Genomic DNA, 25,398 nt, shown 5'->3' with positions numbered 1-25,398 from the left:
AAACGCATGTGCAAAAAAACGCATACATGAGCATGCCAGTGCGCATGTATGCGCATCCATAGGCTATAATGGCCATTTTTAGCGCAAAACGTGCGCATATGTGCGCATGCGCTTTTTTGCAGGGCCAAAAAATGCAACATGCTGTGTCTGGAAAATACAAACGCACACCCCAAAAAAACGCAGCGCATGAAAATCGCATACATGCGCTTACCAGCACGCAGGTATGCACACCCATGTTAAATATAGGGGAAAAAACGCATGCGCACATATGCGTTTTTTTCCAGCGCAAAAAAACGCAAATGTGAAACCAGCCTTAAACTCATGAATATGCGCATATTGATGAGTTTTAATGAGCGGCACCACGTGACCGCTGAAGGCAGGAAGAGAGAGCGCAGAGAAGCTGGGGGCTCAAGACAGCGTCAGGACGGGTAAGTACAGCGATACTCACCTGTCCTGCGTCCATGGCTGCTTGCTGCTGTCTGTCATCGGTCAGTGACTTCAGACAGCAGAGGGCGCGGTGACGTGGTTAGTGTGCGCCGCGCCCCCTGCAGTCTGAACGTCACTGACTGATGACGTGCAGATAGCGGTGAGCAGCCATGGACGCAGGACAGGTGAGAATCTGACACCCAGCGACGGAGAGGTGAGTATGTCATTTTTTTTATTTTTACATGCAACAGCAGCAGCGGCATGGGGGCAGCACATGGGGGAATAATCTAAGGAGCTTCTTATGGGGGCAGCATATGGGGGAATAATCTGGAGCTTCTTGTGGGGGGGCAGCATATGGGGGAACAATCTATGGAGCTTCTTATGGGAGCAGCATATGGGGGAATAATCTATGGAGTTTCTTCTGAGGACACCATATGGGGGAATAATCTATGGAGCATTTCCCACCCTAGACTTATACTCGAGTCAATAAGTTCTCCCAGTTTTTTGTGGCAAAATTAGGGGGGTCGACTTATACTCGGATCGACTTATACTCGAGTATATTCGGTAACTATTGTTGGGGTCAGATACAAAAGATGCAAAAAATTGTTCTGTTAATAGAATCAATAGTGATTATAGGTATTATTTTGACCTGGTTGATACTTAGAAATGCACTTGTATACTATGGAATATATTAATAATTCCTAATAATTCTGAATGTTTAATAATGGTAATTAATGCCCAAGAGTCTACTGCATAGAGCATTAAACTAAGTTAATTGATTTGATCAAATATATTCAATGGCAGATGTTGTTGAAGTGGTAAAATTGTAAGTGATTGCTGTATGATTGGCAAAGACTGTCTTAAAATATCAATCCTTTTTAAGTAATTTGATAGGAAAATTTTCTAATGTAGGTGATATCTTTTTTGCTTGTCAGATTGCTAGGACGCTACGTACCAAAAATGCCTCAGGTGTCAGATGAAACTCTTCTTAGAATCACTGGTAAAATGACCAAATTTGCTGGCAAGTGTTGTGCACTTCCCGAGAACCAAAGACTGTCTTGTGCAGATGACAAGGTATGTTGCTTTCATGTGTGCGGTCCTAAAGTCATATGTGACGTTAGGCACTGATTCTTTTAATTTCATGGATCTGGCCACATTAGAAAACAATAATCCAAAAAAAGCTGTGTAGATACTGTGAAGGGTCCAAGAAAATCATTGCAGAAAATTTTCACCATCTTATATATAATCCAGGATGTCTCCTCAACATTCGTACACACTGGGCAGATATATTCAGTGCAGAATAACAATGATCACGAAATTTGATTTTCAAATAAAGAAATAAATCTTTAATTGAAACTTGAATCTGTATATTGGCTGCCAAAGAGCTCCATAGGTATCTACCAACATACAAATCTTACAGACAAAAAATGTCAGGTTCATTCAGACTCCAAAATTATGCTCCTAGCAGTAATTCAGTTTATACAGACAGTGTCCAACAGGAACGTACAGATGCCATACTGCTATGTGCAGCCTTCGTATACAGAACTCTGCTGGCTGCGTAGGAGAAATGGCCCACTTAGACGAAACAATAATCATTGAATGAGCGTTCATAGCAGCACTCGTTCCTTAGTATAGGACCATCCAAACATTCCACCAAACTCACGATTAACTAGAAAAATGTTTGTTAAGGGTGTGCAATGAATTTTAAACAGGCTTAAAAATATGTATTGGCATCACGTTGACCCTACAATAACAAGTAACTTTATGGGGACAGAATGATAGCTTTAATGATCATTCTGGGCATAAAGAATGTTTGTAGGCCTGTGTTGAGAGCTGATTGGCAATCGTTTAATGACTGCGGGTGGCACTTCTAAAGGGACCATAAGAGTCCTCCCTAGAGCCAATTATATAAATTCTTGTCTCACGCACAACCCAAAACCTCCCCAAAACACTTTGGCCCCAATTCTTTAAGACTGGTATTTTGTATGCCAGTATTAGTGATGGAAACATTGGAGTGAAATGCGTCTCATTCATACCAGTTGTGCTCCTGAGTCCTTTTATTGACTTTGGCGCATCTTTCAACTGCCCTGCTCTATCTTTAGAAGCCTATGCCAGCCAGGGCCTGACATACATTTCTTTTGTAATTTACACCACTTTTGTTGTGTAAATTATCATGAGTTTGTTGACTTTGCCCCCAGTGTCTGTCCTCTTTTTAAAAAAATTGTTGGGACAGGCAGAAAAATAGCAGAAATTAAACATTTTTGAGTAACTTTGATTTGTGCAAAAGTTTGGAGAATAGTCAAGCAATTTTATGACAGCGTTACGGCCCTTTTGTATACAGTGCACATAATCCACCTTATAAGTTACAGACATTTAGATAATAGAAAACCCTGTTAATTTTTGGGCATTTTTTGACATTTTATTATCAGGAATGCAGTGTTTGAAGGCACCCTAAGGCTAATTACAAATTGGCATTGCTAAATAACAATTGATACTGAATATTATTAGATTATACATTATATATTAGATTTTTGGTTACAATCTATACTAATAACGGTTTTCCATCAATTAAAATATACTTATTTTTGCATTTCCAGCTGGATATATTACTAGGAGACATGTGTGAAAGAGAAACATTCATAAACGATCAAGTTCATCATTGTTGCGTTGACTCTTATGCGGACAGAAGACCATGCTTTACAAAACTTGGTCGTGACCCATCTTACAAAGCACCAGAGTTTGATGTAAATCACTACAAAGTTGGTGCTGATGTCTGTGAGGGGACAGAAGAGGAGCAGAAGCAAAAGCGGCTTGGGTAAGTTTGTAAATTACATCTGGAACCAATGTTATTATTTCTTATTTTCCCATTTATCCTTTGATAAAAACCTAACTAGGAAAGTAACACCCAATTCTTGAGTGATGCTACATTTCATAAATTCTATTATAATAGAAAAAGATCTCGAATTGTAGATGAGTCAGGCTGCCAAATATCCAAGCGGTTTTTTAGGCTTGGGCGATGCTAAACATGTAATGTACAGATATTCTTTTAGTTTTTTCTTATTGCCTTTATTGTTCTATCCTTTTCTAAATAAATTACAGAATGTTGATTCGTGTCCTGAAAGACAAGCCTGATACCCCACCAGAGAAAAGGATGCAGATTATTGGAAAATTCAATGAAATAAGAGAGAAATGCTGTGCCGAAGAAAATCACCAATCCTGCTTCAACAGTGAAGTGAGTTTCTTTTATTATTGTTCACTGTGAATGCACATATTGTAGATCCAGCGTGAATTAATCTGTGTTTACACTGAAAGATTAGAGTGAACCAGTGTTTTTAAGAATTTTCTATAAGTTTTCAGTGTGAATAGTCATGCATCCATGCATGCATCATCCACTGATGAGAAATACGGAAACTTGTTTCAGAGCACATCGTTTACCGCGGTCTGCCTGTGTAAACAGGCTAATAAACGACCAAAGACTGGAAAAGCTTTACTGATCAGCGGTCATTCAGTGCTGCCGGTCAGTCTATGTGAACAGACCCGTTAAATAGGTTGCTTTACTGTAACTGAAGCTATTTTAGATCTAATGTGAGTTAAGATGAGTTTTAGGTCTGTTTACAGGGAAAGACCGCGGATGAGTAAATTTTTACCGATCAATGGTGGTTTGGCTAGATACCATATACTAGATTGCTTGGTGCACATAGGCTACAAAGGACTAGGCAACACCGAAAATGGTGATCTTTTACTCTGCAAAAAAAGATCATTTCACCCGATGAATGAGAACTTTGCATTTGGTGATCGGCAGCCTGTTTACACAGCAAGATAATCACTTTTTTAAGAACACTCGTTCACAATTATCTTGCAGTGTAATCGCCTCTTTACTATAAATGCAGCCACCAATTTTAGATCTTCCAGAGGTTATCACTGAAGACTATTGTAGACTTAAATAAAGCAGTAAATTATAACGTGTTTTTCATTTACATCTATTAACAAGTTTCTGTTTCTTGATATAGGACGAAAGTGTCATCTGCAGTTTCCTCCTATTTGACTTAATTTTTTTTATTCAGCTCGCCTCAATACAGCTTTGGCTTACAGGCTGTCTGAGAATCTGCAGAGACTTTTCTGCTGGTCAGAGGAGATGTTGAGAACTGTAATGTCATTCTCATCCTCTGTAAAACAGAAAAGACACTGTATAAGTATGGCGGGATAGACATCATAATAAATACCAGAGGACAGGGAGGTCTACTCTGTATGTCGCCTGCGGAAAGGAACACTGTACAAGACTAGAAATTAGAGTGCAAAAAATAGAGAGAACGTGAATCACGTGGGACGTGTCCGCTCACACTTTAGCAACAGAGAATAGAAACTTGAGGGCTCAAAGGATGAAACTGCTTGATTCATATTTGCAAAAAACAAAGCACAGACCAGAGATTATAGTCTTGCTGTATAGTATGTCTCAGGTCATATACTTTATTAGGCTTTCTTATATAGCTCCATCACATTCCACACCGCTTAACAGACATCTTCATTTGGGTACACAATCGAAATTCCTTATCAGTATGTCTTTTGGAATGTGGGAGGAAACCGGAGTACCTGGAGGAAACCCACACAAACACGGAGAGAACATACAAACTCCTTGCAGATGTTGTCCTTGGTGGAATTGGAACCCAGAACCCCAACAACAGTGCTAACCACTGAGCCACCATGCTGTCCATATATGTCTCGTCTGATCAGTGGCTTAACAAAAATCAGCACATGAAGGAAAAAATGATGTATGGTCAGTGTAAAAACATAATACTAACATTTACACAACTTTTTGGACAAATTTACTACTCCTGGCTAGTATTTACATGTACATGTAGTGGGAAAAGATGCCACATATAAATAATAATTGTCGCATATCTTCAGACAGTTTTGTATAACTTTATACCATTTATTGAGTGGCTTTTTTACGCCAGTATTTTGTGACAAGGTTTGGTGCAGTTGAGGTTCACGTTGTTGCATTTAATTCAAGCCCCTCCCCCCCATGTCAAGGAATACCTATCTGTAACTAAAAGTGCCTAAAGCAAATTCTAAATGTAGATCAGTTTTTATGCAAATTAAACCAGAGTCTTGGGACATTTGTACATTTGTATTAGTAAATGAGACCAAAAAACTGAAGAAAATGAGTTTCAAGAAGGGATGTCTATTCTGTAAACACCTCTTGTATTTTTGAGGGATTAATTCTTGATATTTACATTGTTTTTTTTTCCCTCCAGAGACCAGCTTTTCTTCTATATTTGAAGAATTTGCTCTCGCACTAATATAAAGGAGGTAAATATGTGACATTCCACGTGAAATTCTACACAAATAGCTATACAAGAATGCAGATCCTAATATAGCAAGATGGTTTCGCCATGGTAAAATCGCGAGCTGGCATTAATAGCAAAACACTGGAACATTATTATAAGCGTATATAGAATATTAATACAGAATCTTGTATCCTTATATGTGAATCTGTTGACCCACTTGAACAGATTGTTATATTCTTCATCTTCTGTTCATCGTCTGTATTCAGTTAGGAAAAAGAACACAAACTTTTGCTTTATTCACGTTGGACTTTTTAAGGTTCACAGATGATATTACTCTATGATTATATAGCAACTCAGAAGCAGCCCAATGCCGCATGTCTCCCTTGTATAATTATATCTTAAAAATTGTTGATTTAATTGCATTTATGCCAATTATTCAAATTTTTCTTTCCACAGACTGCAGTCTCACAGGGGAACAAGACCAGGAACTTTTGATATTCGATCATTAGTACAAGTTTCAGAAGACTCAAACTAAAATATATACAGAACTATTTTACAATATGAAATAAAAGCTTTTGTGAATTAACGTTCAGACGCTTGTTTTCTCTGTTGGAGTAGTAAAATAAAACATGTGATCTTCAATTAAGGCACATGAAGAAGATATCTACGGGGTTAGAGAAAACAGCAAAAAGTTCATGTAAAAAGAGAACAATAAACTGTAATATACTACAGGTTTATTAAAAGGAATCTGATTTAGCTATGAATCTGACAGTCCCATGAGGTAAGGACAGAGACCCTGATTCTAGTTATGTATTACTTAGTTAACTGGTTGCAGAAGATATGATAGAATCACAGTTTTCTTTGCTACAGATCAAGCAGAGTTCAGATGTTGAGCTGTGTATAACCCCTACCACACCACAGCTTTCTGTGTACATTGTATAGTGACAGAGAGCTGCTAATCAGTGCTGGGGTTTTTGTTGGACTAGTATGCACAAGGCCAGCTGTCCTGCAGTGATAATCTCCTGCTGATAAGGTACTGACTGCATTGAGGGTCAGGACTGCCACTAGGAATTTCGGGTACGCATGCTGGCAAAATTCTTGGCGCTCCCTTGAGACTCCGCCCAGGCTCCACCCCAGCCCCGCCTCCATGTCTTGAACTGTCCACAGTCAAAAGATTTTTTAAGCCTCCACCACGACAAGGTAGACTCTTTTGGCCGGGACATACTCTACTTTAACTTATTAAACATTTGTTAAAATATCCAATACAATTTAGGTATATTTTTATTTTTCAATTTTTAAAATGACCAATAATATCACATACAGGGGACAAATACCACCGCACCATAACCAGACACCATATTACCACCACATAGTGACCAAATAATAGCACATACAAGGAACAAATACCACCACACCATGTCCAGACCACATATTACCACCTCCTAGTGACCTATAATACCACATACAAAAAACAAATACCACCACACCATGTCCAGACCACATATTACCACCATATGATGACCAATAATACCACATACAAGGGACAAATACCACCACACCATGTCCAGACCACATATTACTGTCATGGTATCTGGAATTTTGGTCTGACAAGCAAAGGGTTAATGTCATGGTATCTGGAATTTTGGTCTGACAAGCGAAGGGTTAATGGTTGGAGCCTCTCTTCGGTCTCAGGGAGGGTATTCATGGCCACAGGCGAGCAACCTTCCCTGTCGTTTATACTTCATACTTGAGTGTGTCCGACCCTGCCTTTGCTAAGTGCCTCTCGCCTGCTTCCGTGTTTGTGGTGTGTATGACCTGGTCTGGATTTTGGTTTCTGTCTCTTGGCTTTCTGATTTTGTACCGTGCAGCCCGACCCGTGCCTGACCTCCTGCTTCCCTGACCATTCTTGTTCTTCCTGACTCTGTACCGCATTGATTCTCCTGTGTATGACTTCTGGATTGCCCAACCATCGCTACTGTATAAACTCCTGGCTCTCTGAGCCCTCTGCCTGTCACTTCAGCATCCCTGCGATAAGCTTCGCCCCCTCTGACATCACAGGTCACGTGGTGCTAGGTCCTACAGCTTCTGAGTGCTTCTGCAAGCGCTCCGCCCCCTCCACAGGTCCTGCGACCTCCCAGCCTGTGCTGCTGACAGCCCCGTGGTCCAAGTTCCTACACCGACGCTGGGACCGCTGACCGGTCACGCTACCCTCCTGCAGATAAGGGTAAGCGTGATATTATAAACAACCTTATTACTTTTTCCTCCCCCCCACTCATCCTTCTGTTACTACCTGTGTGTGAGTGTGTGGTGGGTCTGCTGCAGTCATGGACCCGATGCAGGCATTATCAGAGCAAGTGAAGCAGCCCTCTCAAATGTTCCAGAAGATGAGTGTTGAACAGCGCAGTATGGCTCATACCCAGCAGCAGCTGGTTAATACTATGCAAGGGGCTATGTCTTCCGAGAGTAGGGAAGTATCCCTTACGTCCCCTGAATCCCCGGTTAAACTGCCTGACTCCTTTTCTGGAGACAAAAAGGAGTTCAGAGCGTTCCGGGAGGGGTGTAAATTATTTTTCTCCCTGAGACCTCGCTCATCCGGGAGAGAATTTCAGAGGGTGGGGGTAGTTATCTCCCTGTTGCGAGGTGCCCCACAAGCCTGGGCATTTTCGCTAGCACCCACAGCACCTGAACATATGACTGTGGATGCGTTCTTTGAGGCCTTGGGCCGTATCTATGATGAGCCTGATAGAGTACGCCTGGCGGAAGACATGGTGATGAGCGCACGTCAGGGTCGGCACTCTGCAGAGTGGTATTGTTCTGAGTTTCAGCGGTGGGCAGCGGAAGTCACCTGGGACGATGCGGCTCTCCGCGGTCTATTCCGTAGGGGCTTAGCAGAACGCCTTCAGGACGCCCTAGCTCTGCATCCGCCTCCTGATACCCTGGAAGATGCCATGACACAGGCAGTTCGGATGGATCGACGGTTAAGGGCCAGAGGGGTGATGCAATCTGAGTCCCCTCTGTTCACTGGGAGCAAGGAAGTTAGGGCCACTGCAATCCCCATGGAGATTGGTGCCACATCCATCAGAGAGAAAGAGAGGAGACGCCGGCGCGATAAACAGCTGTTCTTTTATTGTGGAGAAGCAGGACATTGGAGGAGAGACTGTTCATCCTGTCCCTCGTCTTCCCAGCCGTCGGGAAACTTCTACGTCTGGGTAGTGATCGAGGAGGCTGCCCAGACCCACAGGTACCTTTTTCCTCATGCCCCAAGCTGTTGCTTGATGTTGAACTGCTGGTAGACAAATGTCGTTTTTTTCCACAGCTTTGGTGGACTGCGGTTCCTCTCTAAACCTGGTCAGTGCCAGCACCGTCTCCAGGGCCAAGATATGGACAGTCAGGTTAAAGACTCCGTTGAAAATTGTGGCAATTGACTCCTCCCCTCTCACCCGTTCGGGGATTCGTTATGCCACCAATAACTTTGTGTTACAGGTTGGCTCCTCTCATGCGGAGGAGGTGAAATGTTTCATTATGGATAATCTACCTGAAGGGCTGGTGTTGGGTATGCCGTGGCTTCAGCGGCACAACCCGGTAATTGACTGGGAAAGGGGAAGTTAGGGCCAAGTTAGGGTAATTGTTAAATGGGGTCTGAAATGTGATGACTGTTCCTATAAAGCTGTGTGTTGTGTTTCCCCTGCAAATACTGTCTTGGAGTTTTCTGTGTGTCTGGAGGGCATTCCGGAGTGCCTGAAAGACTTCGAGGATGTGTTCTCCGAAAGCGAGGCCGAGGCATTACCCCCACATAGGCCTTTTGATTGCAACATTGATTTAATCCCAGGGGCCAAATTACCCAAAGCCCGTCTGTTTAATTTATCTGGGCCTGAACGCTTGGCAATGAAAGAGTATATAAAGGAAAGTCTCCGTAAAGGGCATATCAGACCGTCGGTCTCTCCAATAGCAGCAGGGTTCTTTTTTGTTAAAAAGAAAGATGGTGGCCTGCGTCCCTGCCTCGACTTTCGGGAACTCAATAAAATCACTGTTAAAAATGCTTATCTCTTACCGCTGATTCCCGATCTGTGCAATCAGCTCTCCGGAGCAAAATGGTCCTCCAAACTAGACCTTAGGGGGGCTTATAATCTTATCAGGATTAGAGAGGGGGATGAATTGAAAACGGCATTTCTAACTACTGAAGGTTTGTTTGAGAATCTTGTGATGCCATTCGGTCTCGCCAACACACCAGCCGTTTTTCAGAATTTTATTAATGTGATTTTTGCGGACCTGATTGGCCGCTTTGTTGTCATTTATTTAGATGATATCTTGGTTTTCTCCACAGACGAGCAGTCTCACCTATCTCATGTTAAGATTGTTCTCCAGAGACTCAGGGAGAACCAATTGTTTGTTAAATTAGAAAAGTGTACCTTTTTTGTGCAGGAGTTAACTTTTCTAGGGCTGATCATTTCCCCACAGGGGTTTTGTATGGATCCCAAGAAGGTGCAGGCCATTGCGGATTGGGTCCAACCCCAGGACCTGAAGGGCCTGCAGCGTTTTCTAGGGTTTGCAAATTATTATCGGAGGTTTATCAAGGGTTTTTCTCAGATAGTGAAACCTATTACCGATCTCACATGTAAGGGGGCCGATACAAAGAATTGGTCCCTCCCGGCCAAACAAGCTTTTGTGAGTCTGAAGAATTGCTTTATGTCCGCGCCAGTTCTGGTGCAGCCTAATCCGTCACAGCTGTTTGTGGTAGAGGTGGATGCGTCCGAAGTGGGGGTGGGGGCTGTTTTGTCTCAAGGATCGGCTACATTAGCTAATCTCAGACCCTGTGCTTTTTTTTCCAAAAAGTTCTCTCCGGCAGAGAGAAATTATGATGTGGGGAACAGAGAGCTCTTGGCTATAAAACTAGCGTTTGAAGAATGAAGGCATTTTTTGGAGGGGGCAGAACATCCAATTACGGTTATCACTGACCATAAAAATTTGGAGTACATTAACACAGCAAAAAGGTTGACTCCCAGACAGGCTCGGTGGTTACTTTTTTTTTCCCGGTTCCAGTTCTCCATAACTTTTCGGCCTGGTTCTAAGAACGTGAAGGCGGACGCATTGTCACGAAGTTTCGAACCTCTTTCTGCCCCCGATCCTCCCTCGTCCATTCTTCAACCCGGGGTGGTGATAGCCGAGCTTTCGTCAAAGTTGGAGCGGGAGATGGTGGGGGCTCAATCTTTAGCTCCAAGGGCCAAGCCGCCGAATAAATTGTTTGTACCACAGGTCTTACGGTCCAAGCTCTTACGAGAGTTCCACGATTCTAAGTTGGGGGCCCACCCAGGTATTACGGCCACTTGTGAGGCGGTAAAGAGAATGTTTTGGTGGCCATCAATGTGTTCAGAAATTAAGGGGTATGTCATGGCCTGTGGGGTGTGCGCCCGTTCTAAGAGCTCTCATTGCCGGCCGGCCGGGGAATTGGTACCGCTGCCAATTCCAGAAAGACCATGGACCCATTTGTCCATGGATTTCATTACCAACCTCCCCCCCTCCAAGGGTAATACCGTCATTTGGGTAGTAGTAGATAGATTTTCAAAAATGGCACATTTCGTACCCATGTCTAAACTTCCGTCTGCCGAGGTCCTTTCTAAACACTTCCTTTCCCAAATCATTCGTCTCCATGGGGTACCTATCAATATCGTTTCGGATAGGGGGGCACAATTTATAGCGAAATTTTGGCGAGCGTTCTGTAGGAAGTTGGGGATATGTTTGTCTTTTTCCTCAGCCTACCACCCGGAGAGTAATGGCCAAACGGAGCGCACCAACCAGTCTTTGGAACAAATCCTTCGATGTTTGACTTCAACACTGCAAGACGACTGGTGTGATGCATTACCATTGGCGGAGTTCGCCTTTAATAACTGAATTAACCAGTCCACCGGTAGGTCACCTTTTTTTGTTAATCTTGGATTGAATCCTCATTTTGGTGAGTTTTCGCGGTTGGACTCAAATTGTCCAGGGGTAGAGGATTCGGTTAGGCAGATCAGTGGGTTATGGTCAAGGGTTCGCGCAAGTATTGAAAAGGCTCAGGGAAGGTACAAACGTTTTGCTGATAGAAAGAGGGGTCCGGGTCAGGACTTGCATTGTGGGGACAAGGTGTGGCTCTCAACACGGAATATAACGTGAAAATTGCCATCAGCAAAGTTGGGTCCCAAATTTATTGGTCCCTACGTCATAACGGAGGTGATTAATCCGGTAACTTATCGGCTACGTCTCCCATCCTCCCTGAAGGTGCACAATGTTTTTCATAGGTCCTTGCTTAAGCCTGTGGGTTCAGTAAGAGAGGAACGTACTCCTCTATCACCGCCGATATCGGTGGACAGCCACATGGAGTTCGAGGTGCAAAAAATTGTGCAATCTCGATGGGTTCGTGGCTCTTTGCAGTACCTCGTCCATTGGAAAGGGTATGGCCCGGAGGATCGTTCCTGGGTACCGGCCAGATCAGTACACGCAGATCGCCTGGTCAGGGCATATCATGCTCCATACCCAGGAAGACCTGAGGGTCCGGAGGCCCCCCGTTGAGGGAGGGGTACTGTCATGGTATCTGGAATTTTGGTCTGACAAACAAAGGGTTAATGTCATGGTATCTGGAATTTTGGTCTGACAAGCGAAGGGTTAATGGTTGGAGCCTCTCTTCGGTCTCAGGGAGGGTATTTATGGCCACAGGCGAGCAACCTTCCCTGTCGTTTATACTTCATACTTGAGTGTGTCCGACCCTGCCTTTCCTAAGTGCCTCTCGCCTGCTTCCGTGTTTGTGGTGTGTATGACCTGGTCTGGATTTTGGTTTCTGTCTCTTGGCTTTCTGATTTTGTACCGTGCAGCCCGACCCGTGCCTGACCTCCTGCTTCCCTGACCATTCTTGTTCTTCCTGACTCTGTACCGCATTGATTCTCCTGTGTATGACTTCTGGATTGCCAAACCATCGCTACTGTATAAACTCCTGGCTCTCTGAGCCCTCTGCCTGTCACTTCAGCGTCCCTGCGATAAGCTCCGCCCCCTCTGACGTCACAGGTCACGTGGTGCTAGGTCCTACAGCTTCTGAGTGCTTCTGCAAGCGCTCCGCCCCCTCCACAGGTCCTGCGACCTCCCAGCCTGTGCTGCTGACAGCCCCGTGGTCCGAGTTCCTACATCGACGCCGGGACCGCTGACCGGTCACGCTACCCTCCTGCAGATAAGGGTAAGCGGGATAATTACCACCACATGATGACCAATAATACCACATACAAGGAACAAATACCACCACACCATGAACACATCACATATTACCACCACATAGAGACCAAATAATAGCACATACAAGGAACAAATACCACTACACCATGGCTGGACAACAAATTACCACCACATAGTGACTGAATACTACAACACTGATGAGTAAAAAAAAACACAATACTAATATGACCATAAGTGCCATTATACACAGATCTGTACTTAGTATGCAGTGTCTGTGTACAGAAAATACATTGATCACCGGTGACATTATACACAGGAGATTTGTATATAGTGTATAATGTAAAGGTAATACAGTGATCATTGGTGAGATTGTACACAAGACCGCTGTATATAGTATCAGAGGCGTATCTAGGCTTTCTGGCACCCGGGGCAAGAATTTGGTTCGGCGCCCCCCCCCCCCCCCAAGTACATATGCGACTTGCACAGTTAGTCATGTACCCACGAGCTGCTCTCCCTAATGCTCTCAATGTTCAGTAAAAAACTGAAAGCAGGAAGAGAAGCTCGTTGTCACAAGACCATAACTATGAAAATCGCATATGAGTGAAATGTCCATGTGATGACTACTGGAACCTGCAGAGCTGAATCCTGACATTTCAGCTTCTGAATTCTCACAACGAATGCACTGCACACTTTTAGGATTCTCTCTTGCCGATGTACAGTCATGTCAGCACAAGTATGTGATTTATATACTTCTGGCCACATTCCGACTAGACGTGCCCGGCCTCGCTCCGTTCATTTTCGTTGAGTGAGGCCACACATGTCTAGTCAGCATGTGACCGTATGTATGTAAATTACCGTCACGAGAGAATCCTGACAGCGTTCAGTGAGCACTGTGAGAATTCAGAAGTCTGGAGTCACATAGAATGTCTGCAGACTCAGCACAAACCTGGACAACCCTTTTAATGCTCCTAGCAAATAAAAACATGAGAATTAGTCAGTGTCACAAATAACATTTACACCCAGGTACCTTATAGATGACGTCGTCTCTGCAGTCGTTCTCCTTTTCTTCTTCTTGTCCAGAACCCATGATGAGTTTTCTCATCCACAGCCATCTCTGCAGACTTCCATCTTCTCCGGTCTTCTGCAGCAAATCCCCACACGATGCCCTTAAAGATAGAAGTGTCATTATAATGCTCCCAAATAAAAATATCTGCAATATACTGTGGCCTCACACTATTCCCCTCCTTCCTCATACTGTCTCCTCATATATTTACCCCCTCACTCTCTATACTGTCTGCTCACACATATCCCCGACTCCCCATACTGTGTCCACATACATTCACCCGTTCGCACCCCTTACTGTCTGCACCCATCCCCCATACTGTTTCCTCATACTCTTCATTTTGTGTCCTCAAATCTCCCCACACACATTAAATACCATCCCCACTCCAAATCCCCCACACACTTTAAGTACCCCCCCATCCCCACTCAATAACCCCTCATCCCTACTCCCAAACCCCCCCACACATTATGTACCCCCACTCCAAATCTCCCCACACATTATGTACCCCCACTCCAAATCCCCCCACACATTAACCCCCATCCCCACTCATTAACCCCCATCCCCACTCATTAACCCCTCCACACATTAACCCCCATCTCCACTCATTAATCCCCCATCTCCACTCATTAACCCCCCCACTCATTAACCCCCATCCAACCCCCATCTCCACTCATTAACCCCCACACTCATTAACCCCATCTCCACTCTTTAACCCCCCACATTAACCCCCATCCCCACATTAATCCCATCTCCACATTAATCCCATCTCCACACATTAACCCCCATCTCCACACATTAACCCCCCACTCATTAACCCCCATCCCCACACATTATCCCCCATCCCCACTCATTAACCCCCATCTCCACTCATTAACCCCCACACATTAACCCCAGTCTCCACTCATTAACCCCCACTCATTAACCCCCATACATTAACCCCATCCCCATACATTAACCCCCATCCCCACATTAACCCCCATCTCCACCCATTAACCCCCCACTCATTAACCCCCATCTCCACTCATTAACCCCCATCCCCACATTAAGCCCCATATCCACTCATTAACCCCCATCCCCACATTAACCCCCATCTCCACTCATGAACACCCCCCCCATCTCCGGTGGTTCTTCATCTCCAGAATGGAGCACACTTACCACCAGCATTCTCTCTGGGCGCCGGGGAGTGACGTCAGCAGCATGATCACATGACCTGATCACTCTGCTGACGTCGCTCTGACCCAGCGGTCAGAGCTTCAATTGTACTGGCGCCTGTATAGACGCCAGTACAATTGCTGCCTGGGAGTCGGCGCGGCCTCCTTCTCTGCATCACAGCCGACACAGAGAACCGCCGACTCCCAGGACTGGTAGCGGCAGAACGCAGCCGCCAGGGGAGGGACACTGCCGACCGCTGCATTAGGCGGCCGGGTGGCCCGACTGCGCCCCCCTGCTGCCTGCGCCCGGGGCAACTGCCCCGGCTGCCCCCCCGGATACGCCACTGTATAGTATGCAGAGTATAGTGTAAGTCCTTCATCTTTGCTTTTAATCTTCATACAGCACAGACTGACGTCACTTCTTCCAGCCAGGGCTCATCTCTGCAGGAAATAACGCAGTTATCTAGAGCACCGCTTGCAGAACACATTACTTTTTTTTTCCCCCAAATTCTAAACTACACCAGATGAAGAAAAAAATTTGACAGTGTTGATCTGCACAGTAACAGGACCACCCCCCCATTTAAAACAGTATCCTCAAAAAATAAAATAAATACATCACTGCTGTAATAATATCCCTTAACTAGCCCCTATGGTAATAATATCCCCCATCCTGCCCCCTGTGTCTTATTCCTGGCTCCAGCCATATGTTCTCCTATCCTGTCCCCATGTGGTGTCCCATCCTGCCATTGGTCCCATGATCCTGCCCCATCTGTCCCATGATCCTGCTCCATCGTATCCATCATGCCCCATGATCGTGTGGAATATGTTGTTTACGTGCATTACTGGGGGTAACTCCAAATGGAAAGTCCCCGGACTAAGAATGGCCAACACCCAATATGGCCCGATCACCATAGAACTCCAGGTCCCAGATGTGTACTTCCACCTGATGTTTTTGGTGGACACCTACACGTACTCATTCACACACAGGTCCGGACCTGAACGTTTATTTCCACGCGTATGTTTGCCAACAGACGGTAATTTCCCTGTGGAACAGACAAAAGAGGCATCCCTCCGTGTCACCAAACTCATACCCTCACTACATTCAGGGGCAACCATCACCCTCCCCTGATCACGCCTCCTGAGAGGGCCCTGAGACACAAGATTTACTTGTGGTGAGATTTGAATCCTGCCCCTATTCCCTGGTAGCACCTTTGCTGCCTCCACCAGAGAAGAAGGGGTAGGTTTGAGGACAGCAGAGACAGTAGTTCCCAGGCAGCAGTGTTGTGAATTCGCTTTCTGGTCTACCTCTGGTTACTAGTGAAGGTAGTGGAGCTGGTTCTCTTTCCGGGCTCCTTCTGGTGGCTACTGGAGGTAATGTAGCTGATCTAATTAACAGAGGCCTGCCACCTGATGATGAGGAAGATGACTGGATATCTGGAGTTTCTGACTGGATTTAAGACAGCCGACTCCCTCTATCCCTACTGGTGATTTTTTTCCTGCCTCCTGAGGTCTTAGTTTCCAGCTCAGTCCCTGCATGCTCAAGCTAAGTGTTCTTTTGCTATTGTTCTTATTTGATTTGGTTTTGTCTATTTCAGTTTTGTGTGGTCAGCCAGCCCAGCTGTGCTGAATTTCCATCCTTATGTTACTGTTTGTGCCAGTTTGCTTTGTCCCTTATTAGATTGGCCTCTTTCTGCTCTGCTTTCAGATTATACCAGAGTGCTGATATAGTGGGCGAAGTCTAATGACTTCAGTATTTTTCTATCAGACGTGTTGGGCATTTTTTGCAGGGTTTTTTGCGTGATTGCAGACAGAGTCTTTCCTTTCCTGTCTAGTTAGTGTGGGCCCCATCGTTTGCTCAGCCTATTTTCCTATCTGCATTTGTGTTTTCATCTTGTCTCACTGACAATATATGTTTGGGGGCTCTCTATTCCTTTGGGGTCTGCTCTGGGGCAGTTTAGATTTCCCCTTTCTTGCTTTTGGCTTATTTAGTTCTCCGGCTGTGTTGAGGCATCTAGGATCATCGTAGGTACGCTCCACGGCTACTGCTAGTTGTGTGGATAGGATCAGGGGTCTGCAATCCGCTTAGTTACCAACTTCTCTGGTTTTCTGTGGCTTGGCTTGGTCTTGCTTTCCTCCTCGGTGACCCAATCATAACACAGCAGTCTTTACAAGACTGGTCCCAACTAACTATTTCTCTGGAGCACTAATCAATGACCGGGTTGTGTCTCTTCAGCCAGGGAAGGCCTAAGACAATGGGAGTTTGCGTACTTTCCAAGATGTAGCTGTGACGGGCTCAGCTTCTGCTGAACCCATTTTTTGTGTGGACCCTCTGGGTCATGGCACCCACCGAGGGCGAGCTGACCTTGTGAGGAACCACCCCCTATACAGGGAGTGTCAGGGGAAAGACCAAGAGGGTGAGCCACCACGACTGCTGGGACCAGATGGCCGGCTCAGGGGGACACTATGTGAGTGTCTGACGACCAGGGACAAGCAGGAAACAAGAAAAGACGTAAGTTCAAGGTATCTTCATTTAGACAACTGCAGTAACATTCAGTGCAAAAACGTGAGAACAAGCAAACACGGTAAGGTGCGCGCATGGGCACGCCAAGGTCCATAACATGGTACGTGCCAGGTGGCACGCCTGGCTACAGGCAAAGGCACAATGGCATCGGACTCCGGACAGTTGGCAACGATCAACATGATCAGGGCATCAGGCTGCGGACTTCAGCTCCAGACATCAGGCTGCAGTCATCAGGCTTATGATCTCTGGCAGCGATCAGCAGGTTCCAGGCATCTGGCAGGCAAACCAGGGTTCAGGCAAGGAGGCACGACAGATATCCAGGCATGGTGCATGTTAGGGAACACGCCGAGGTCCAAGGCAGGATTCCAGGAAGGGTGTGTGCTAGGGGCACACCAGGGTCTAGGACAAGGTGCAAGGCAGGGTGCGTGTGTAGGGGACACACCAGGGTTCAAAGCAAGGTGCAAGGCAAGGTGCGTGTGTAGGGGACATGCTAGGGTTCAAAGTTCAACAAACAAGACAGGGTGCGTGTATAGAGACACGCCGAGGCACAAAGTTCAACAAACAAGACAGGGTGCGTGTATTGAGACACGCCAAGGCACAAGGTATAAAGCAGAGTCCTGTGCATGCAAAGAGACACGCCAGGGTCAGGGTTCAAGGCAGAGTCCTGCTCGTGCAGAGGGCCACGCCAGGGTCAGGGTTTGAGGCCGGGTGCATGCTAGGATCCACGCCAGGGTTCGAGGCAGGGTTCGTGCTAGGAGCCACGCCAGGGTTCGAGGCAGGATGCGTGCTAGGAACCACGCCAGGGTTTGAGTCAGGAGACACGCCTCACTGGCCAGTGCAGACGGCTGAGACACAAGCACGCGGCACGACTAAGGCACAGGAGGCGGGCAAGGGCAATTTGTCACGTATGCCTGTCCTGAGTGACAGGACTCAAAGGCCGGTAGCTAAAACAACAGGACTGTGTGACCCTGTCCTGTGTGATGCGACCAACAGGTCGGTACTGAAACAGCAAGACAGGGGGAAGGGAAAACTAGAAAGGGCAAGGAAAAGACAAAGCAAGGAGTGGAACCTGGAGAGGAACATAGGCAGAAACACAGAGTCAGGTCAGAGAGAGAACAGAGCTTGCAGCGGAGCATAGGCCGAATCCCAGAGCCAGGCCAAGGCTGAGCCTTGGGACTAGCCAGGAAACGAGACATAGAACTAGCAGCGGAGCTTAGGCCAAAGCCCAGAGCCGGGCCAAGGCAGAGCCTTGGGACTAGTCAGGAGTGTGCAAGAGAGCACCAGAGGACAGAGTCTAGCAGCAGAGCGTAGGCCAAAGCCAAGAGCTGGGCCAAGGCAGAGCCTTGGGACTAGACATGGAAAAGAGCAAGAGAGCACCATAGGACAGAGTACGGAAAACCAGGCAGAGACAAAGAACGTGGAAGTACTACAAGGCTCAGAATAGCAAAGGCCAGACATGGCGAAACAGGCAAGGCAGAGAAAAGAGGAAGGACTACAAGTCAAAGAATAGCTAAGTTGAGACATAGCAAAACAGGCTAAGGCAGAGAACAGCGGAAGTACTATAAGGCAAAGCAAGGCAAGGACAAACATGGCACGAGAGACAACACAAGACATGGCACGAGAAAAGAGGCAGAGTACAAGCACAGAGCGTGTGCAGAAACGCATGACAGGGAAGAGTGCAGGGGCATAGAATACAGGGAGCGACCGAGCAGACCAAGCAGCCATGCAGGGAAGCAACACGGTAATCAGGCCCTGACCATAGGGAGGGGCGGTCTGATATAGCACCATAGCACCTGCAGTTCCGGGTCAGGATCATGGAAGGACTTCCGGTTCAGATCCTCCAGGATCATACAGCGCATCGCTAGAACAGCCTGGGTAGAACCATACAGCAGGTCACATGATCAGGAGTTCCAGGAACACAGCGGATTGCAGAACCAGAGCAGGACTGGAACATAGGAAAGGTCACATGATCAGGGGTTTCCAGGAATACAGCGTATTGCAGAACCAGAGCAGGACTGGAAAATAGGAAAGGCCACATGATCAGGGGTTCCAGGAGTACAGCGGATTGCAGAGTTAGACAGAGACGGATGGTTACCCATCAACAGCGTGCAGCCATGAGGTAAGGCGCTCATGCACACTGCTCCAGGCAACTTGCAGCATAACAGACATGACGGATATGACAGTAGCATGTCAGGGACTCTTCGTGAAGAGTCCCTATATGCAAGTTAATTTTGTCTGTGACTAGGGTCACACTCCCCTGGCTGAGAGGAACACAGTCAATTGCCCGAGTGGTAATGGGTCTCGCCAGTGATCTACCGATCAGACCATTTGCTCTTGTCTAAACAAAGGGAGAATCCACCAGATTGACCCCAGCTCTACTATACACAAGCACCGGTAATAGTTTCAGTTACCTCACCAACCACCACTTCTGCTGGAATGGTACACTGGGACAAAAAGATGGAGACGACCAGGGGACCTCAGCTTTTGAGATGGAGTACTGTTATGAATGGGTCACCGAGGATGATGGCAGGAACAGGCTAAGCCACCAGAAGACCAGAGAGGTTGGTAAAAAAGTCCAACACTTCTGATATACAAAAAAACCCTGAGGTTACCCGATCTCACCCCCACTAGCTCAGCACTCTGGTATAAACTGGCAGCAAAGCAAAAAGATAATAACATAACAGGGGACTGAACAAACTGCAACATATGAAGCAGGGCCCAGCGCTGCCCCCAGCAGGGAGCACGCTGAACCCTAGCAGCAAAACAAAAAGCAAAAAAAAAAACAACCAGATTAGATGCAAAGGATTAGCAAAAGAATCACTTAGCTGGACATGCAGATCAGGCAGGGGACAAAAGAGCTCCAAATGCACACTGAGGAAAAATCATCAGCAACCTTCAAGAGCAGCCAGCTCCATTATATGCTCTCAGCCAGCAAATCACAGATTCCCAATTATCATCGTCAGGTGGAGAACCTCCATCCACCTGGCCAGCTCCACTACTCTCAGTAACCACCGAAGGGAGCAGAGGGAGCTTCGGCTCAAAAATCCGAGCAAGAGAGTTCACAACAGTACTCCCCCCTTGAGGAGGGGTCACCAAACTCTCATCCACGCCACCAGGCCAATCAGGATGGGCCCAGTGAAAGGCACAAAGCAATAATCTCTTGGCATGGATGTCAGAAGCAGAGACCCAAGAATTATCCTCCTGGCCATAACCCTTCCACGTGACCAAGTACTGAAGTCTCCGTCTAGCCAGACGAGAATCCAATATCTTCTCTACCTCATACTCCAAATTACCCTTAACCAGTACAGGGTCAGGGGGCGCTGCCATGGGAACGACTGGCTCCACAAACCTTTTCAACAAAGATTTATGAAAGACGTTATGAATCTTAAACGTAAAAGGAAGAGCCAAATGAAAAGAAACAGGGTTAAGGATTTCCAACATCTTATAAGGTCCAATAAACCTTGGCTTGAATTTTGGAGATGCAATATTTATGGGAATATTTTTTGAGGACAACTAAACCATATCACCCACTTTAAACTGGGGACCAATGGTCCTATGCCAGTTGGAAAACCGTTGGGCCTTTTCCTGAGAGTGGGACAACTTATCCACTACTTGGTCCCAAATCTGCTGCGTTCTCTCTACTACAGAATCCACACCTGGGCAGGCAGAAGCTTCTACATACCCCAAAGAAAATCGAGGATGAAACCCAAAGTTACAAAAGAAAGGAGACATTAAAGTGGCAGAGCTAGCTGTTATGAATGAGTCACCGAAGGAGGAAAAAACAAAAATACAAGCTAAGTCCAGAAAACCGGAGAGGTTGGTAGCTATCGGATTGCAGACCCCTGATCCTATCCACAACAACTAACAGTAGCCGTGGGGGGTTCCTACGATGCCCTAGACCCCTCGATCACAGCCGGAGAACTAAATAGGCCTAAAGAAAGAAAGGGGAAATCTAAACTGCCCCAGAGCAGACACCAAAGCAATAGGCAGCCCCCAACATATAATGACAGTGAAGCAAGATGAAAACACTAACACAGATAGAAAGATAGGTTGAGCAAACGATGGGGCCCAAGCTAACTAAAAAGGACAGGATAGAAAAGCTGCTGTCTGCAATCCGCAAAAAACCCTACCAAAAAATGTCCCAACCGTCTGATAGGAAAAACAGGCCCTGAAGTCGCTAGGACTTCAAAATGACTATATCAGCACTCAGGTAAATTCTGAAGACAGAACAAAGAGACAAACTGATCAGAGACAAAAATGGAACTCAGCACACCCCCAACCGGGGATGGCTTGACTCCAAAAAACAAGGTAAACAAAACAAAACTAATAAGTTCAATAGCAGAGCAAAAACTTATCTTTGGGAAGCAGGAATCAGACTGGTCTCCAAGAATCCAGCAGAGAAATCACCAGCGACTCAGAAGGGCGTTGGCTGCCTTATATCCAGTCAGAATTTCCTGTTACCCAGTCATCATCTACCAGATCAGGTGTTTGGTAATCAGCCTCACTACCTTCCTTCAGCAGAAGAGGGAGTTCATCAGACATCGACGGTGAAGGGGAAAATTAACTCACAACAGTACCTCCCCCTTGAGGAGGGGTCACCGAACCCTCATCCACGCCACTAGGGCGATCAGGATGGGCCCGATGAAAGGCACGAACCAATCTTTCGGCATGGATATCGGATGCAGGAACCCAAGAATTATCCTCCTGGCCATAACCCTTCCATTTAACCAAATACTGGAGTCTCCGTCTAGCCAGGCGAGAATCCAGTATCTTCTCAACCTCATATTCCACATTACCTTCAACCAATACCGGGTCAGGAGGAGCCACCACAGGAACTACTGGCTCAACAAACCTCTTTAACAGAGACTTATGAAACACGTTATGGATCTTAAATGTTACAGGAAGAGCCAATCGAAAAGAGACTGGATTAAGAATCTCCAAAATCTTGTAAGGTCCAATAAATCTAGGTTTAAACTTTGGAGAAGCCACCTTCATAGCGATATTCTTTGATGACAACCAAACCATAACACCCACCTTAAACTGGGGACCAATGGTCCTATGCCGGTTGGAAAACCGCTGGGCCTTTTCCTGGGAGAGAGACAACTTATCCACCACTTGGTCCCAGATCTGGTGCATTCTCTCCACCACAGTGTCAACACCTGGACAGGCAGAAGGCTCCACCTGCCCTGAAGAGAATCGAGGATGAAACCCAAAGTTACAAAAAAAGGTGACATCAAAGTGGCAGAACTAGCTCTATTATTTAAAGCAAATTCTGCCAAGGGCAAAAATGAAACCCAATCATCGTGATCAGCAAAAATTAAACATCTCAAATACGACTCCAAAGTCTGGTTTGCTCTCTCCGTCTGCCCATTGGTCTGAGGGTGAAACCCAGAGGAGAAGGACAACTGAATTCCCAGCTTGGAACAGAAAGTCCTCCAAAATCTAGACACAAACTGAACTCCTCTGTCAGATACAATGTTCTCAGGAATCCCGTGCAAGCGAACCACCTGTTGCAAAAACAAGGGCACCAACTCTGAGGAAGATGGCAACTTAGGGAGTGGTACAAGATGGACAATCTTAGAGAATCTATCACAAATCACCCAAATAACAGTCATTCTCTGAGAGACAGGCATAACAGAGATAAAATCCATTGAAATATGGGTCCATGGCCTCCTGGGCACCGGCAAAGGCATCAACAACCCACTAGAGCGATAACAAGGTTTAGACCGAGAGCAAGTCCCACAGGACTGCACAAAATTCCTGACATCACGAGACAAGGCGGGCCACCAAAAAGACCGACTCACCAAATCTCTAGTACCAAAAATACCTGGATGACCAGCCAATGCAGAGCAATGAACTTCAGACATCACTCTCTTCCTCCACTGGTCAGGAACATGCAATTTTCCAATGGGACAACGCTCAGGTTTGTCCTCCTGAAACTCTTCCAGAGCACGTCTCAAATCGGGCGAGATGGCAGAAAGAACTACCCCCTCACCTAAGATGGTAGCAGGCTTGGTCACAACAGGAGAATCAGCAAAGAAACTGCTAGAGAGGGAGTCTGCCTTGACATTCTTAGTGCCCGGAAGAAAAGAGACCACAAAATCAAAACGTGTGAAAAACAAGGCCCACCTAGCCTGTCTAGGATTCAAGCGTTTGGCCGACTCCAGGTAAATCAAATTCTTGTGGTCAGTAAGGACCACAACTTGATGTTTAGCTCCCTCCAACCAATGTCTCCACTCCTCAAATGCGCATTTCATGGCTAACAGTTCCCAATTCCCCACATCTTAGTTACGTTCGGATGGGAAGAACTTTCAGGAAAAGAAAGCACAGGGATTCATTTTAGATGTTACAGGATCTTTTTGGGACAAAACAGCTCCTGCACCAATCTCAGAAGCGTCCACCTCTACCTGAAACGGGAGTGAGACATCAGGTTGCCGCAAAACCGGAGCAGAAGTGAACCTTCACTTCAGCTCCTGAAAGGAAGAAACAGCCTCCGGAGACCAATTAAGCACATCAGCACCCTTCTTAGTCAAATCAGTCAATGGTTTGGCAATACCAGAAAAATTAGCTATAAATTTACGATAAAAATTAGCAAAACCCTAAAATTTCTGGAGGGTCTTCAAAGAAGTGGGCTGAACCCAATCATAAATGGCCTGTACCTTGGTCCATTTCAATAGTTGACGGAGACAAAATAAATCCCAAAAATGAAATCCTCTGTACACCAAAAAGGCATTTCGATCCCTTGACATACAGGGAATTCTCCCTCAAAATCCGGAACACAGTCCGAACATGTTCCACATGAGAATCCCAATCCTTGGAAAAGATCAAAATATCATCCAGATAGATGATCAAAAATGTATCCACCAAGTCTCGGAAAATATCATTCATGAAGTCCAGAAAACCGGAGAGGTTGGTAGCTATCGGATTGCAGACCCCTGATCCTATCCACAACAACTAAGAGTAGCCGTGGGGGGTTCCTATGATGCCCTAGACCCCTCGATCACAGCCGGAGAACTAAATAGGCCTAAAGAAAGAAAGGGGAAATCTAAACTGCCCCAGAGCAGACCCCAAAGCAATAGGCAGCCCCCAGCAAATAATGACGGTGAAGCAAGATGAAAACACTAACACAGATAGAAAAATAGGTTGAGCAAACGATGGGGCCCAAGCTAACTAAAAAGGACAGGATAGAAAAGCTGCTGTCTGCAATCCGTAAAAAACCCTACCTGAAAAAATGTCCCAACCGTCTGATAGCAAAAACAGGCCCTGAAGTCGCTAGGACTTCAAAAAGACTATATCAGCACTCAGGTAAATTCTGAAGACAGAGCAAAGAGACAAACTGATCAGAGACAAAAATGGAACTCAGCACACCCCCGACCAGGGATGGCTGAACTCCAAAAAACAAGGTAAACAAAACAAAACTAATAAGTTCACTAGCAGAGCAAAAACTTATCTTTGGGAAGCAGGAGTCAGACTGGTCTCCAAGAATCCAGCAGAGAAATTACCAGCGACTCAGAAGGGTGTCGGCTGCCTTATATCCAGTCAGAATTTCCTGTTACCCAGTCATCATCTACCAGATCAGGTGTTTGGTAATCAGCCTCACTACCTTCCTTCACCAGAAGAGGGAGTTCATCAGACATCAACGGTGAAGGGGAAAATGAACTCACAACAGCTAGCCCTATTGTTTAGCGCGCATTCGGCCAAGGGCAAAAATGAGACCCAATCATCCTGATCAGCAGATATGAAACATCTTAA

General features: G+C 46.0%; 1 protein-coding gene across 2 annotated transcripts in view; it reads left to right on the top strand.

Annotated features, from left to right (window-relative positions):
* The window catches only part of LOC141101317 (albumin-like), a 46,378-nt gene extending 40,078 nt beyond the window's left edge, over positions 1–6,300 (top strand). For both annotated transcript variants that reach the window (XM_073590341.1, XM_073590332.1), the window contains 5 exons: positions 1,362–1,500; positions 3,024–3,241; positions 3,526–3,658; positions 5,682–5,736; positions 6,171–6,300. In XM_073590341.1, the coding sequence (XP_073446442.1) occupies positions 1,362–1,500; positions 3,024–3,241; positions 3,526–3,658; positions 5,682–5,726 (535 nt within the window). In that variant the 3' untranslated portion in view covers positions 5,727–5,736; positions 6,171–6,300. The remainder of the gene's footprint in view (positions 1–1,361; positions 1,501–3,023; positions 3,242–3,525; positions 3,659–5,681; positions 5,737–6,170) is intronic.
* Positions 6,301–25,398: the final 19,098 nt, after the last annotated feature.

The sequence above is a fragment of the Dendrobates tinctorius genome, unplaced genomic scaffold (assembly GCF_039654945.1).
Source record: "Dendrobates tinctorius isolate UK_male_01 unplaced genomic scaffold, ASM3965494v1 ptg000011l, whole genome shotgun sequence".
Lineage (NCBI taxonomy): Eukaryota > Metazoa > Chordata > Amphibia > Anura > Dendrobatidae > Dendrobates > Dendrobates tinctorius.
This window is presented reverse-complemented; position numbering and strand designations above follow the sequence as displayed.